The sequence below is a fragment of the Mesoplodon mirus genome (genome assembly GCF_964341445.2).
Source record: "Mesoplodon mirus genome assembly, chromosome: 18".
Classification (NCBI taxonomy): Eukaryota; Metazoa; Chordata; class Mammalia; order Artiodactyla; family Ziphiidae; genus Mesoplodon; species Mesoplodon mirus.
Genome location: NC_138994.1, coordinates 58,157,805 through 58,171,604, shown reverse-complemented (window position 1 = coordinate 58,171,604; position 13,800 = coordinate 58,157,805). Strand labels below are relative to the sequence as shown.

The 13,800-nt window shown below is 51.3% G+C and overlaps 1 protein-coding gene across 8 annotated transcripts in view; it reads left to right on the top strand.

Moving 5' to 3' along the window:
* RFFL (ring finger and FYVE like domain containing E3 ubiquitin protein ligase) overlaps nucleotides 1-12,032 on the top strand; it is a 70,204-nt gene extending 58,172 nt beyond the window's left edge. For all 8 annotated transcript variants that reach the window (XM_082603154.1, XM_082603158.1, XM_082603161.1 and 5 more), the window contains 5 exons: nucleotides 164-553; nucleotides 4,181-4,264; nucleotides 5,237-5,447; nucleotides 6,671-6,694; nucleotides 9,352-12,032. In XM_082603154.1, coding sequence (XP_082459280.1) covers nucleotides 164-553; nucleotides 4,181-4,264; nucleotides 5,237-5,447; nucleotides 6,671-6,694; nucleotides 9,352-9,533 — 891 coding nt within the window. In that variant the 3' untranslated portion in view covers nucleotides 9,534-12,032. The remainder of the gene's footprint in view (nucleotides 1-163; nucleotides 554-4,180; nucleotides 4,265-5,236; nucleotides 5,448-6,670; nucleotides 6,695-9,351) is intronic.
* Nucleotides 12,033-13,800: the final 1,768 nt, after the last annotated feature.

Below are 13,800 nucleotides of genomic sequence, written 5' to 3'. Positions count from 1 at the left end.
CCTCCGAGGGGCTTTTACCCTGAAATCTGCAAGGTAGCCTGCACCCGCACAGAGAGGAGGAGCTCGGTGAAAGTAAGGGTGATGGGGCGTCTCGCCCAGCTCCCGTCGCACTGTCTTGTTCTCACTGTCTGACGTGGTTTCCTCTGTCTCTTGCTCTAAGCAGCAGACCTGCTTGGACTGTAAGAAGAATTTCTGCGTGGCCTGTTCGAGCCAAGTGGGGAGCGGGCCCCGCCTCTGCCTTCTCTGCCAGCGTTTCCGAGCCACAGCCTTTCAGCGGGAGGAGCTCATGAAGATGAAGGTGAAGGACCTGAGGGACTATCTCAGCCTCCATGACATCTCTACCGACATGTGCCGGGAGAAAGAGGAGCTGGTGTTCTTGGTGCTTGGCCAGCAGCCTGTAATCTCCCAGGAGGGCAGGACTCACGCCCCCAGCCTGTCCCCGGACTCCCCCGAGCAGCAGGCCTTCCTGACCCAGCCTCACACCAGCACGGTACCTCCTACCTCACCCGGCCTCTCTTCTTCACCCCCAGCCCAGGCTCGGGACCGGCAGCAGGTACGGGCCTGTTTGCAGCCACACCATCTCTGCCAGTTGGAGGGCTCGTTTTCCTCCCGCGCCTGCACCGTGGGAGTGGGGCAAGGTTAAGTGTCTGGATTATGTGACGCCTTTCTGCTTACTGATGAGGGATGATGTTTTCTGGACGTCCGACTCACGTTTTGGCTTTTTTCAGGGATATTGATGCACGGTACTGGGTGTTTGTGTTTTTTGTTTGTTTTTAAAATTTTTTATTTTATTTATTCATTTTTTTCTGGCTACGTTGGCTTCGTTGCTGCGTGCGGGCTTTCTCTAGTTGAGGTGAGCGGGGGCTACTCTTCACTGCAGTGCACAGGCCTTTCACCGCAGTGGCCTCTCCCGTCGTGGAGCACGGGCTCCATGCGCGCGGGCCTCAGTACTTGTGGCGCGTGGGCTCAGCAGCTGTGGCTCGCGGGCTCTAGAGCGCAGGCTCAGTAGTTGTGGCGCACGGGCCCAGCTGCTCCGTGGCGTGTGGGATCCTCCCGGACCAGGGCTCGAACCCATGTGCCCTGCACTGGCAGGTGCACTGTCAACCACTGTGCCACCAGGGAAGCCCTTTTGTTTGTTTTTAATATGTACATATCCCAGTTAGAGAGTTTTAAAAAATTCATTTTTCCAGAACTATTTTGAGAAAACTCCCTGGTAGTCTTTGCATTTAGTTCTGTTCAAATTGCCCTCCTACTTACGCACCTTTGTTGTGGTCGTCCTTGGCCGGATGGGGACCTCCATTCCTCAGTGACCGTCACAGGGCATGAAGGGAGCAAAGGAACATGGAGAGGGAAGGGAGATGGGGAAGCACTGTGACTAAGACAAGGACGCTGCTTCTCTTGCCCGCCTCTGGGCGGGGCAGTGGTTGGCGGGCTGTTGAACAGTAAGCAGCCTTACCAGCATCCTAGTGGGGCCTGGGAATGGTAAGCTGAGAGCAGCACATCGACTGAAATATGAACCAGGCATGGAAACTACAGAAATGAGTAACACATTGCTTCTGTGCTGAGAAAGCCCCTCTAAGGGGGAAGGTAGACGCAGAAACCAACTATTGGATTAGAGTGACGCGGGCGGACCTCACCGTTGTGTAAGGCCTGATGGCGTCCCGTAGACATACGTGAGTGCCTTAGTGAGCCTTTTACTTACATGGCTTGGGCAATAGTGGGAGGATTAGGACCTAAGAAGTCCGGTTTCCACATCCAGTTTGTCACTGACTGTTGGGTCAGTGTGGGTGAGGTTTGAGCCCATAACAATGAAGTGGGGTTAGTAATCCAGACCCCTTCTGCTCTTGCCAGGATGCTGGGAGGACTGACGAGCGTGATCTCACGTCTAAAGGGCCTTGAGCCGCCTGGAGCAGGCACGTGCCGGTGCTGTCAGTTCCCACACGGGCTGTGGATGGTTGCTGCCTCTTGTTTATGATCACCTCCTTGGCCAGGATGGGGCCCCTGATTCAGCTCTGACGAGCACTGAGGCATAAAGGCCACTGTGACAGCATGCTTTACCTTCAGGGAACTCAGCAGCTCCCTTGTTGGCTTGAGCCTGCTTTCTCCCCAGCGCACTCTGGAGTTTAACTCTTCCCTCAGCTCTGGCTCTGTCTGCTGGACAGGTTTGGGCTCCTGCTTTGACTTCCTCCCTTTGCTTGGTTAAGTGCTTTCGCTCTGTTTATGGGGAGCCAGGAGAGTGCCTTGAGGGATTTTTTTTTTCCCTCAAGAACCTTCAGGTGGCTTTTCCAATGAAAGGAGTCGGTTTTAAGCTTCCTTTCATTAATCAGAAGTTTCCAGACTGCACCCACAGTTGACACTGTGTACCGGGTCTCATTGGATACTTCTCTGATGTTTTCAGAGGGCCTTTCAGGTCAGCTCACATCCCCTGTTCTGGTGAGGTCTGCATTTTGTCAGCCAGAAAAACAGGGGAAGCGAAGGAACTTGTGCACGGCTGCCCGACGATTCTACAGCGAACTGCACCCAGGATGCAAATCTGCTTGTCCCACTCACCCTACCAGGGCCCTTTCCTGTACCTTTAATGTCCTGGCGGTAGTTGCTGGTGAAGGACGTGTGTGCAATAAGCACAACTGTGGACACATATTCATTGTAGATTTTGGTTTAGCCAGTGGGCAAACTGAAAAGACAGGAGCATACTTTGCAGCGTGAGACCTAGTTTCTCTTTCCTGGAAAAGAAAGGACATACAAGAAGCTGTCTACTTAGGACGAGGTTAGGCTCTGAAAGACTTTTTGTAACTCCAAGGTGACACCAGGAGGCCAGTGTGTACCACACCGACGTAAATCTAAGAGAAAACTAGACGTTGTTTTGGATGCATCTCCGTACATGTGTGCTATATGTGGGGGCATGTCGTCCCTTGGCATTTTTGGTGGTGGTTATTTCTACTCTTCGTTGCCACTGTAGTTGCTTGCCTGTTGTTAATTAGCTCCGTATTATGCATCCTAATCTGAGGTGAGCGGCTAGAGGCAGTGAGTGACTGGTTTCCTTTACTGAGGCCAGTGGAAAAGGACTGTGAGCTCAGACACCTCTTTGCTCTGGGCTCACACCAGGCCCTTTGCCTGTTGGGAGCAGTGGGTGAAGAGGATCTAGTTAAGGGATTTATGGCTTCAGTGGTGATGGGATTAGGAGGCTCACAGTTCTGACTACTCTGTGGCAAAACCTGAAGGAGTATCTAGGAGGAACCTTTTGAGAAGTTAGAATTCTAAGCAGAATGAAACTTCTTAAGCACAGGTGTTTGTCTTATATAGTCTCAGGCTAATAATAATTTTTTTTCTTTTTTTTTTTTTTTTTTTTTTTTTGCTTTACGCGGGCCTCTCACTGCTGTGGCCTCTCCCACCGCGGAGCACAGGCTCCGGACGCGCAGGCTCAGCGGCCATGGCTCACGGGCCCAGCCGCTCCGCGGCATGTGGGATCCTCCCGGACCGAGGCACGAACCCGTGTCCCCTGCATCGGCAGGCGGACTCCCAACCACTGCGCCACCAGGGAAGCCCCTAATAATAATTTTTGACCAGCTTTCAAGACAGCTTTCAGTAATAGTCTGCCCTGCTGGTTGGAGCATATTCTAGAATGTGAAAGCAGCAACTAGCCAGAAGAGAGGGGTAGGGTGGTGAGGGTCTGGAAACTTAGTCTCATCCGGGCCAGATGAGGAAGTTGGGGAGATTTTGTGTGGAGGAAGGGAAGATATGATATGAAAAGCTGGGAAGAAAATAGTTGGCATTGGTCTGGGAGCAGAACCAGGGACGGTGGGCAGAAGTTGTCGGGAGGGTAGTTTGGGGTCAGTATCAGGAGAAAACTTGACAGCGGTCCAGCACAGGAGTGGACGTGTGATCTTCCTTTCACTTGGAGTGTTCAAACTGAGACTAAATTGACGGTGAGTGGCGGTTAATGCCGTCCTGGTGGTGGGCAGAATTAATGCATCTTGTTCTAGAACTGAGATCTATTTCTATTGCTTCCCTGCCTGACCAAGCCAGTGTTAAAGAGCAGGCTTCTGTAATGCTGTTACACGAGACTCCGGATTTCCGGGGGAGATGGGAATGTGTTTTGGATATGGTGTGAGCTGGCAAGAGGCCCATGCTATCCCTGGGGCATCTCTGTGGATGTGATGGCACCTTTTTCTTCCCACAGGCCAATGGCCATGTGTCTCAGGACCAAGAGGAACCCGTCTACCTGGAGAGCACAGCCAGAGCACCTGCTGAGGATGAGACGCAGGTGGGGCCCCCGCTTGGGTCTGTGCCTTTGCCTTTGCTCTTTCACTGGCGTTCTTAGGCTGTTATTAGGAACCTCTTGGCAGACTCAAAGTGGAGAGAGGAGAATCAGTGTGTGATGATAGTCCTTCTGAAATTCTGTTTTCAGGGGTGGAGTTTAGTGTTAGCATTCCAGATTAACCTCTGTGGCTGTCAGTGTGTTAGTGTGGAGTTGTGAGTCACAGTGGAGACTGGGGAGCCACATGGCCCATTAGTTTCCAGTCTCTCGACTTTGTAAGAGCTGCCAGAGGGCAGGCTCCCGGTGCCGCTGTGCACATCTTGTTCTTTTCTTCTGCTTCTAGCACACAGTAGCCATTGTTAGGGGAAGGAAGTCAGATAATCAGGAGGAAAGATGGGAGGGAGTTCAGGCCTCAGCCGTGGCGGGCCCAGTGCACAGGGGGCACAGCCATCGGGGCCGTGGAGCTGTTGTCGCGGGTGCGTAGAGAGGAAGCTTGCCCGGGAGGTGGGCTCCTTCGTGGGAAAGCAGCACTGTCTCGGGGGAGAAGGACCAACACCATTCTCGGCAGTTTCTGGTGCTGCTGCGTTTCGTCGTCACGGCAACCCTGCGGGGCAGGTCTGCTGCTTCTCCTTCACGGAGGGGCAGTGAGGCCCCGAGAGGGGAGACCCCTGCCTGATACTATTCAGTACTAATCAGCGGAGGCATCAGGACTCAAAGCCAGGGCCGCCTGCCTCAGACTGCAGCTCCTCCTACCGGGTCATGCTGCTGGGCCGGGCCGGCTGCGCCTGAGCACAGGGCTCGGGTCAGGAAGAGACCGCGGTCTCTCTCGCGATGCAGGGCCCCATGCCAGCTACTCCTGTTCCTACTCCTCTTGAGGCCAGTCACCAAAAGCATGGGGTGATGAGTGCTCTGGGGTCCTGGGAGGGAGAGCCTGGGTTGGGGGAGCTGAGCCCACCGATCTCACCTTTGCCTTTGCAGTCTGTTGACTCAGAGGACAGCTTCGTCCCGGGCCGGAGGGCCTCTCTGTCTGACCTGACCGACCTGGAGGACATTGAAGGTCTAACCGTGCGGCAGCTCAAAGAGATCCTGGCTCGCAACTTCGTCAACTACAAGGGCTGCTGTGAGAAGTGGGAGCTGATGGAGAGGGTGACGCGGCTGTACAAGGATCAGAAGGGGCTCCAGCACCTGGGTGAGGGGCCGCCTGGGTGACAGCTGCCCGGAGTTGCAGTGCTTGCTGTTCGCTTGAGAGTCGACATCGACCTGACTAAATTTCCCTGCTTTTAGCCCAGGAAGGAGTCACCTTACACATCTGCAGCCTCTAATAATAGCCGTCCTTTGGAGCTGAGGGCTGGGATTGGGTTAGGCATCATGTACATGTATTTAATCCTCAGGGCAGCCTGTGAAATAGGCGTTATTAGTGTCTTCCTTTTATTGTAGAGCCCAGATTTGAGCTGAGGTTTTCCTGGTCCAAGTCCATGGCCTTTCCCCCGCCACGTCGCCCCGCCACACTACCTCTACCACTACTCCTTCTCTGCACACACACGGTGCAAGAACACTGTGTCCTGCCTGCACTTGGGCTGTTCATTTCCCAAAGCAGGGTATCATTTTCCGCGATGCCCAGTAAAATATCAAGGTCTGTGCTCAGATGAGTTTGGCAAAAAAAAAGAAAAGAAACTTTATGTCCCTGCTGCTGATTTACGGTGGATGAATAATGGAACAGTAAAGGCAGAGAAGTCCTGCAGGAGAGAGAGGAGTTGAGCGTGTGGAGCTCTGCATTTCCTGAAGTGACTTCACCCAGAACCTACCCCCGCCCCCCGCCCCCCAACAACCCCTCCCCAGCTGATTTGGTCCTGCAGGTCGTTTTGACTCCTTGCCTGCTAACAGTGGTTGAAGTCGGATTTGGGGCTCTCCTCTCCCAGAAGCTCAGATTCATCAAAGTTAGGGGACATCTGACTGGTCACCTGATCACAGACTCTCCCCTTTGGGATCGTCCCCAGAACCTCCCTAGAGTGGCGAGGACCTGGGACTAGGAGGTGGCTCCTCCGGGGGGCTGCATCCCGACTCCCTGGCTGACTGGAGCAGACTGTTCCTCCTTTCTTGACTTTAGTGCTGGCTTCAGAAGCAACAGAAAAGGACATTGTGCTTATGCAGTATCCTTCCTGCTTGGCAGTTTTGTTCATGGCAAAGCAGTGGAGTCTCTCTTTCTAAGACTAGACCAGATACCCCGGTAGGAGCTGTGCGTGAGTCCTCCGCATGTAGGGGGAGTGAGGAGGGCTGGTATTCTGTCTGGGCTCTTGGCCGGCCTGGTTCCCAGCAGGCGAGCAGTCAGAGTTCGGAAGTGAAGGCAGGGTGGCAGGAGACTTTCCTCGTGCCGTCACATATTCAGACGCCTTCTTTCTCTTTCCTTTCCAGTGTGTGGTGCTGAAGACCAAAACGGTATGTAGTTGTTCCTGTTTGGGAACAGGCTTAGGCTCTTAGCTCTTCAGTCCTTCCCCTCCTTCAGCCCTGATTCCTGTTAACAGTCTAAGAATTCCGAGCATGTCAGCGTCCAGAGGGGGTGTGGGGGAATTCACTGGGAACCAAGGCTTCTCAGCATCTCTGGAAATTCTCATTCTCATCCCCGTCCCCGTAAAGGGGCAAGAGTGGCAGGACACCTAGGGGCAGCCTGGTCTGCATGCCTCTGGGTTGTCAGAGTTCGGAAGCCAGCATTTGTAAAATATTCAGCAAAGCAAGTGGTGGCATGTGGCACATCCGGTGCATTTCCCATACTCCTGGGGCTACGGCACTCCCTCCCCTATAGTTTTCACTCCGTTTTGGTCTGAGTGGGAAGGGTTTCTGTGTACACCTTCAGGGAAATCACTTGGGATGTTTATCAGCTTCTGGTACCAACTAAAAAGAAAGGGTGGTGGGGACTTCCCTGGTGGTCCAGTCGTTAGGACTCTGCGCTTCCACCGCAGGGGGTGCAGGTTCGATCCCGGCTCGGGGAACGAAGATCCCACATGCCTCGCGGTGTGGCCCCAAAGAAAAGAAAAGGGTGGTGACCTGAGAGCCTTGTTTGTACAGGGCTGGGTAGTGGTTAGAGCTGCTCTGGGGATAGATCGGGAAAGGTGTTACATATAGTGCCCACTGTGGCGCTCAGCTGCCACAAACTCACCCGTGTGTTAAAGACCACCACTGGGCCTTTGGGCACCTCCAGAACACACTGCAGGAATCTTGACTTCAGATCCAAATCATTCTAAAACATGCTAGGCCTTTTTGAAAGCCTAAAGGCTACATGGCTGTTTTACTAAATAACAAATTTGGAGAGTCTTCTGAAAAAGTTTTAAAGTGCTTTGCAGGTCCCTACACTACTCTGAGAACATCCTTTCTTGGGGAAGAACCCACAATCATATAGCTCAGAATGGGGCACAGTCTTCTGGCTGATAAATTCTCAAGAGTTGAACTCCCCCAAATCATTTGGAGTTCTAGACCCACTCCCTCATCTGATACCAAGATCTGGCCAATCCACTTGGTGTCTTTCTTTTTCTGATCCCCTGGAAGAATGCTGGCAACTGAGTTGATGAATTTGTTAATCCGGATAGAAGTAATCAGTAATGAAATTCTATAAATTACTCCAGCTCATCTTAGGTATTTATATAGTTCAGTTGTTTCCAAACCTTCCCTGTTAGGGCCAACAGCTCCTCAAAGGGGTAAAGAGGTTTCACTGCCTCTTACAGCCAGCCCTCCTCAAGTGTTTCTTGACTTTTTGAATAGTCCAGGGAACAGGAACAGAAAGTGCAGAGGCAATGGAGTGTGAGAGAATTCCTTGTGGAACCGTAGAGGTGGCTGGTACACGGCCAGTTGCCAGTTTATAGCTACCTGGTTCAGTCTACCATTTAAAACATGCTGGGGATGGTTGGCTTTGGGGAAGTGAAGGATTTTCTGTTCCTGCAGCTAACCTAGGATGCTGGTCATGCCCACTGTATGTTACCACTTGCGCAAGCCAGTTAGCCTTGTCGAGAACTGTGCACTGAGCAGTTAATACTATCTTGGCAGTCCCTGCCCTCAGGCCCTTTGCCCAGAAGTCCACCTGCCTGGATTTGAATCCTTGGGCAAGCCACTTAACCCTTTGGTCTCAGTTGCCTCATCTATAAAATGAGTAACGAGAGTACCTGCTTCATAGTTTTTGTGAGGATCCAATGAGTTAAAACATGCAAAGCGTTTAGGACCCTGCTAGCACCTGTAAGCTTGCAGTAAATGGGGGCTGTTACCATTCCCTTGGGAGATGTTCATTTGTCAGACATTTAGAGAGCACCTACCATGTGACTGGTTGCAGGGATTCAAAGATGAATATCAGACCTCAGAGCACATAGCAGATGCTTAGTACATTATTATAGAAATTGATTGCATTTGTTGAATTTAGGGGCCCATAGTGTAGTAGGGAGACAAGTAGGCAAACTCAAAAATTCTCATGCAGTGTGATGAGCAGTCATGAGGGTATGAATGAAGCTGTGTGTGGGGAGCAGAGAAGAGGGAGCCGTAATCTCTGCCGGGTTCTTGCACCACGACGTCTCCTCAGAGGAAGCCTGGGGGTCGACTGTGGCATGGCCCAGGGGCTCCCGTGATCCTTGGCTTTATTAAATTGGGGATATGTTTACATATAAGCCTCATGATCCTTAGAGCCATTCATTACAGCTCCATTTATATCTAAACTTTTCTGAACCAGTTTTATCTTTTCATCATGTTCTGCCTCAGAGAATATTGAGTCCCTAAGTGCCACTCACTGGCTGTATTACAGCCTCAATTGTCTGAAAATTATTTCTTTTAAGCTTTGAGGACTTTGCCTTATTTAGTTCTCATGTTCTGGGGACGTCTTTGATCTGCAAGTACTTGACTCTTCAAATCTATAGCCTGACCTATAGAGGTGCGGATTAAACGAGGAAGTGGAATGAACTACTGGGGAAAAGTTTTCTTGGAGTTCTGTTTGAGTGAAGTATGTGGGTTTTGGGGGGGCTGTTCCCAGTGTGCCCGTTCTCCCCCCCGTCCCCCAACCCCGTACACTTAGACAGTCTTCTTACTTTCCCCTCTACCCGCTTTCTGCTGTGCGTGTCCAGGGGGAGCAGTGCCATCCAGCCTGGAGGAGAACCTGTGTCGGATCTGCATGGACTCGCCCATCGACTGTGTTCTGCTGGAGTGCGGCCACATGGTCACCTGTACCAAGTGCGGCAAGCGCATGAACGAGTGTCCCATCTGCCGGCAGTACGTGATCCGAGCCGTGCACGTCTTCCGATCCTGAGGGCTTGTACCGGCTTCTTCAGTGCCTTACAGGGACATAGCTCGAGGTGTCTGGGCCCACAGTTGGCCAGCTTGCAGGGGGGCAGCCTAACAAGAAAGTCTGCAGTGTTCCCAAGGCCAGGGCAAGCAAGATGCTGTGTCACCTCTGGGCATGCACAGATCACACAGGCAAGTCCCTGTTTCAGCGATCTTGGGGTGATGATGGTAACTGATGAAGAGAGGACTTTCTGGAATTTGGACCGTATCTTCCTCCCTTCCTCTGACAACCTAAACAGTTTCACCCTTCCTCCTGTAGCCCACCCATCCCCCTGAGCTGCGTGCCTCTGTTGCACCCATCGGAAGTCCTGGTAGAAATGGCTCTCTTCTTCGCCAGCACATCTGGATTCATTTCTGGTCCCTCTGGCTTTCTGTACTTTAACCGACCTTTGCTAAAGTCTCTTGCTACGTTACCTAAAATCCATGTGTTTCTTCAGACCAAAAAGATGTGAGCTTCCCAGACCAATAGTGATCCTCCTTAGGACAGAATTTGGCCCAGTAAACTCAGTTCTGGCAAGAAACGACACACAAATGCTATTGAAAAAATTTGAAGTCGTTAAGAGTTGCTTCCTTAAGTGCTGGGATTGGAAGCTATCAGTCTCCTGACCTGACCTTGGCAGTCAACAAAGCATCTGGCTTTCAAACTGCTGGGAAATTCCAGTCTCTGTGCACGAGATGGTGCATGGATCATCTCTGCTGCTTCTCTTGGGGCCTGATTTTGTGCCATCCTTAATTTTACTTTATGAGAAAAGGGAAAGCGTTGGGTGGAAGAAGTGGCTTTCTGCTTGGCTTTGCCTTCTCCAACAGACAGCCTTAAACCACTTTCCCCTGAGCATGAGGTCCCTCTTTCCCATGGAGGTTTTAAACATGGTCTCACTGAAGGCAGAGACTTAGGCAGAGAGCCTCACGCTTCTCTAGCCAGACTTCTCATGAAGCTCCCGGAGACTGAGCATGTAAGAGCACCTAAGAGGTATCAGAAGGTACTGAACGAGGCTGGATTCAGCCCCTTGAGCAGACAGCTGGAAGTCTTAGTTCCCCAGGTTGGTGGGGACTCCCTACTCCCATTTCCTTTCTCAGCCTGCTGATTTTAGGGGCAGGTCAGGAAGAAGCATTCTCTAGGCCCTTTAGGAAGGGCCGTGCAACGAACAGGTGATGTTCTCGAGCCCTCTTAGGGTCTTTTCACCACTGCAAGAGCTCAAGTTTGCCGGAGCAGCTTAGCCAAGCACAAACGTACATGCTGTGTACTGTCAGAGGAGCGGTGCGTGCTGCCATCACCACTGGGCGAGCTATGCAAACCCTTGAACACCCGAAGGCCTTGGCAGTCCCCCCACCCCTACCCCATGCAGCCAAGGTCTCTCAGACTGGAAGAACCAGTCACGACTTTGAAAGCAGTGGGAAACCTCTAAGAGGACCTGTTTATTGGTACAGACATGTTTAATGCTTTCTGTCAACCACTAACCTGGGGGAGTGAAATAATTTTAAAGTGGTTGTCAGCTGAACACTGGACCACTTACCTTGACATTATACCAAGTCCTGGGTGGTTTGATTCTGAGCTACAGCCTTTGTAGGAACTGGGGGAGTCAAGAAATTTCCCTATAAAGACATCGTCTTTCACCTTTCTGCTGGACAGTAAATACTACAGTTTACAGTGCCTACCAGTTTAACAAAGGATTCAGCTACTCCTCAATTCCACTGTGAAACAGGTCTACATGTATGCAGCTCATTTACAACCTAGCAATAACTTCAGGGCAGAAGCTGGCTGTCTCCCTACTTAAAACTTGCTTTCTCTGCTGAGGCCTTACCTCTCCCTACCTCCCAACTTCCCTCTTAGACATGAGTTAATAATATCCTGATGGTCTGTAACCTCAGTAAGAATTAGAACTGATGTCATTTACTCATTTTGGAGAAAGGACTTGCCTTGAAGTCTTCTAACCTCTTTTGGTGAAGGTTTCCATTTAGCAAAAAAAGGTGGCAAACACCTCCCCCCACTTTTTTTGTATCTTCTTTATTCCTACACCAAGTAAGAGTTGGGAATTCTAAGATCCCACTTCAGTTACTATCTAACCTAGGTAGAAAACTTGACTTTTATCCTTGAATATTCTCTCCTGCTCCTCATAGGTCCTTGGTCTTAATTATCATGGAAGCATCTAATTCTTCCATTATTCCATGGCTTTTGCTGTGACTGTTCTGAGGTTTCAGTTGAGACTTGTTTTAAAAGACATGGACAGCTGACTGGTTCATAATACATTGGAATAGCTGGATCCAAACTAGTAAGAATAAGCTGTACAGGAATTAGTGCTCAATATAAAATGTATAAATTTGTTGAAATCTTTTGGATGTGAATGTGTTATTTCAAGTGGCTTATATTAAGATTTTCTCAGACTTACTTGGGTGTTAAGAGCAAACCCAAATGTGTATTTTTTGTTACGGAGCTCTGCTTTATAACTTTGTAATAAAGTTTCAATATAGATGCCTGTCTGATCTGGTGTGAGGATACCAGAGGTCTGACAGTTAAGACAGACTGACATGAGTTGACAAACCACAGGCTAATCCCAGGCACACAGGCATGCTCTTGAGAGACTGCATTATTTTTGGAGATGCTTGGGCCATGTGGCCTTGGTCATGGAAGAGCCTAGAAGAGGATGGGACCTGGGTAGGAAAAAGGACCAATCCTAAGTCCAAATAGGAAAAAGCATCAAGTGAGTTCAGACATGGGACACTGATTTGGTAGAGGCAGACCTTAAGGATGTGGGTAGAAAGGAATCTGACGACAGCCAGGGTGCCTAGTTAAGTCTTCAGGTGACCCTGGGAGATGGACAGTAGCTTGTAGATACAGCTGTGGTGGCTGGAGCGTGGCTGAGAGGTTGGCCCAGCCTCGAGGGCAGAGTGCCCTGTCTGTGCAGGTCTGTATGCCTGCCTGACCAGGTGCCCAGGGGAGGGGACCCCTGAGTAGGCAGACTTTGGGAGAGCTGGATTAGTGCGGATCTGCCCTGTGACTGAGAGAAGAAGAAATCTCTGCAAAAGGGCATAAAGGCTCGAGGCTGAGCCGCAGCACTTTGTTCTCATTGTTCTGGGCAGCTGACCTGTTCAGCACCCTGGATGACCTCTTGTCTGCTGCCAACCAGCAGCAAGTCAACAAAGGCTCAAAGGAGGGCAGGCCTCCAGCACTCTGCTGGGGAGGTCTCCATGATGTTGTTTACAGCCTGTGGAAATACATGGATACAAAATCACATCTAATCTCAGCAGCAAAGAAAAATTGTGTCAGAAAGACTGGAAGGAAATAAACACCTTGTACGGTGAACCGAAGACAACACACCCAGCGAGGCAGGGAGGGGCTGAGCTCATGACTGAGACACCCACCTCTGCTGTGCAGGCGCACCCCGAGTGAGAGACCAGCCAGGCAAAAGGGCAGCGTCTGTGTCCGTTGGCAAAATCCTGAGGGGAGAGCCCTGTTCTGCTGCTCTGTCCAGTTGCTTGGCCTGAGGAGGCTGGAGACGGGGATGAAAATTTGTGTAGGTCAGTGCTCAGAGGAGCAGCTTTTGTCTCCACAGGGGACAGAATGAACAGTGTGTCGTCTTCTCAGCAGTGAAGCCAGACGGAATGGTGCCTGTTCAGAAACACCAAACGTCCTGGCCTAGAGTCAGGGCACCTCCCCCTCCCTCCCAACACATTTCCCGCAGCAGCTGGAAACCCCGGTCAATCAGGTTGGAGTTGGCCTCCCAGCAGAGTGTGACCTCGGCTGAGCGCACTGGAGGAGGGCCGGCGGGCAAGGCGGTGGCCCAGACTCAAGACTCATGCTCGGGTATGCTCCAGAGACTGAGTCACATTAACCTCACTCACAGGGCCTGGACAAACGAGCCTCTGCCAATCTGTTGATAAGAAAAAACGGAATGGACCCTCAGAAGTCAGCAGAACCAGTTGGAAGTCAGTTCAAAACCAGAAGGTGACGTGACGAGCCTGCACTCAAGACCAGAGTGGGCTGCACCGCACAGGTGCGAAGCTGTGGAGGTGGTCTGACAGGGTTCTGAAGTCAGGGGCCAGGCCCCAGTCTCCTGGGAAGGGTCTGGACATGCACACCAGCGCTGATCTTCCCAACTCCAGATCACTACGTGCCAGGCTCTGTGCTAAGTGCTTTACCTAAGGCCTCCTGAGGTCACTTACTCTTCACAGCAACCCTGTGATTTAGGTGCAGTTCCTGTCCCCATTCCTGGAGGGTTAGGGAGGTTAAGTTT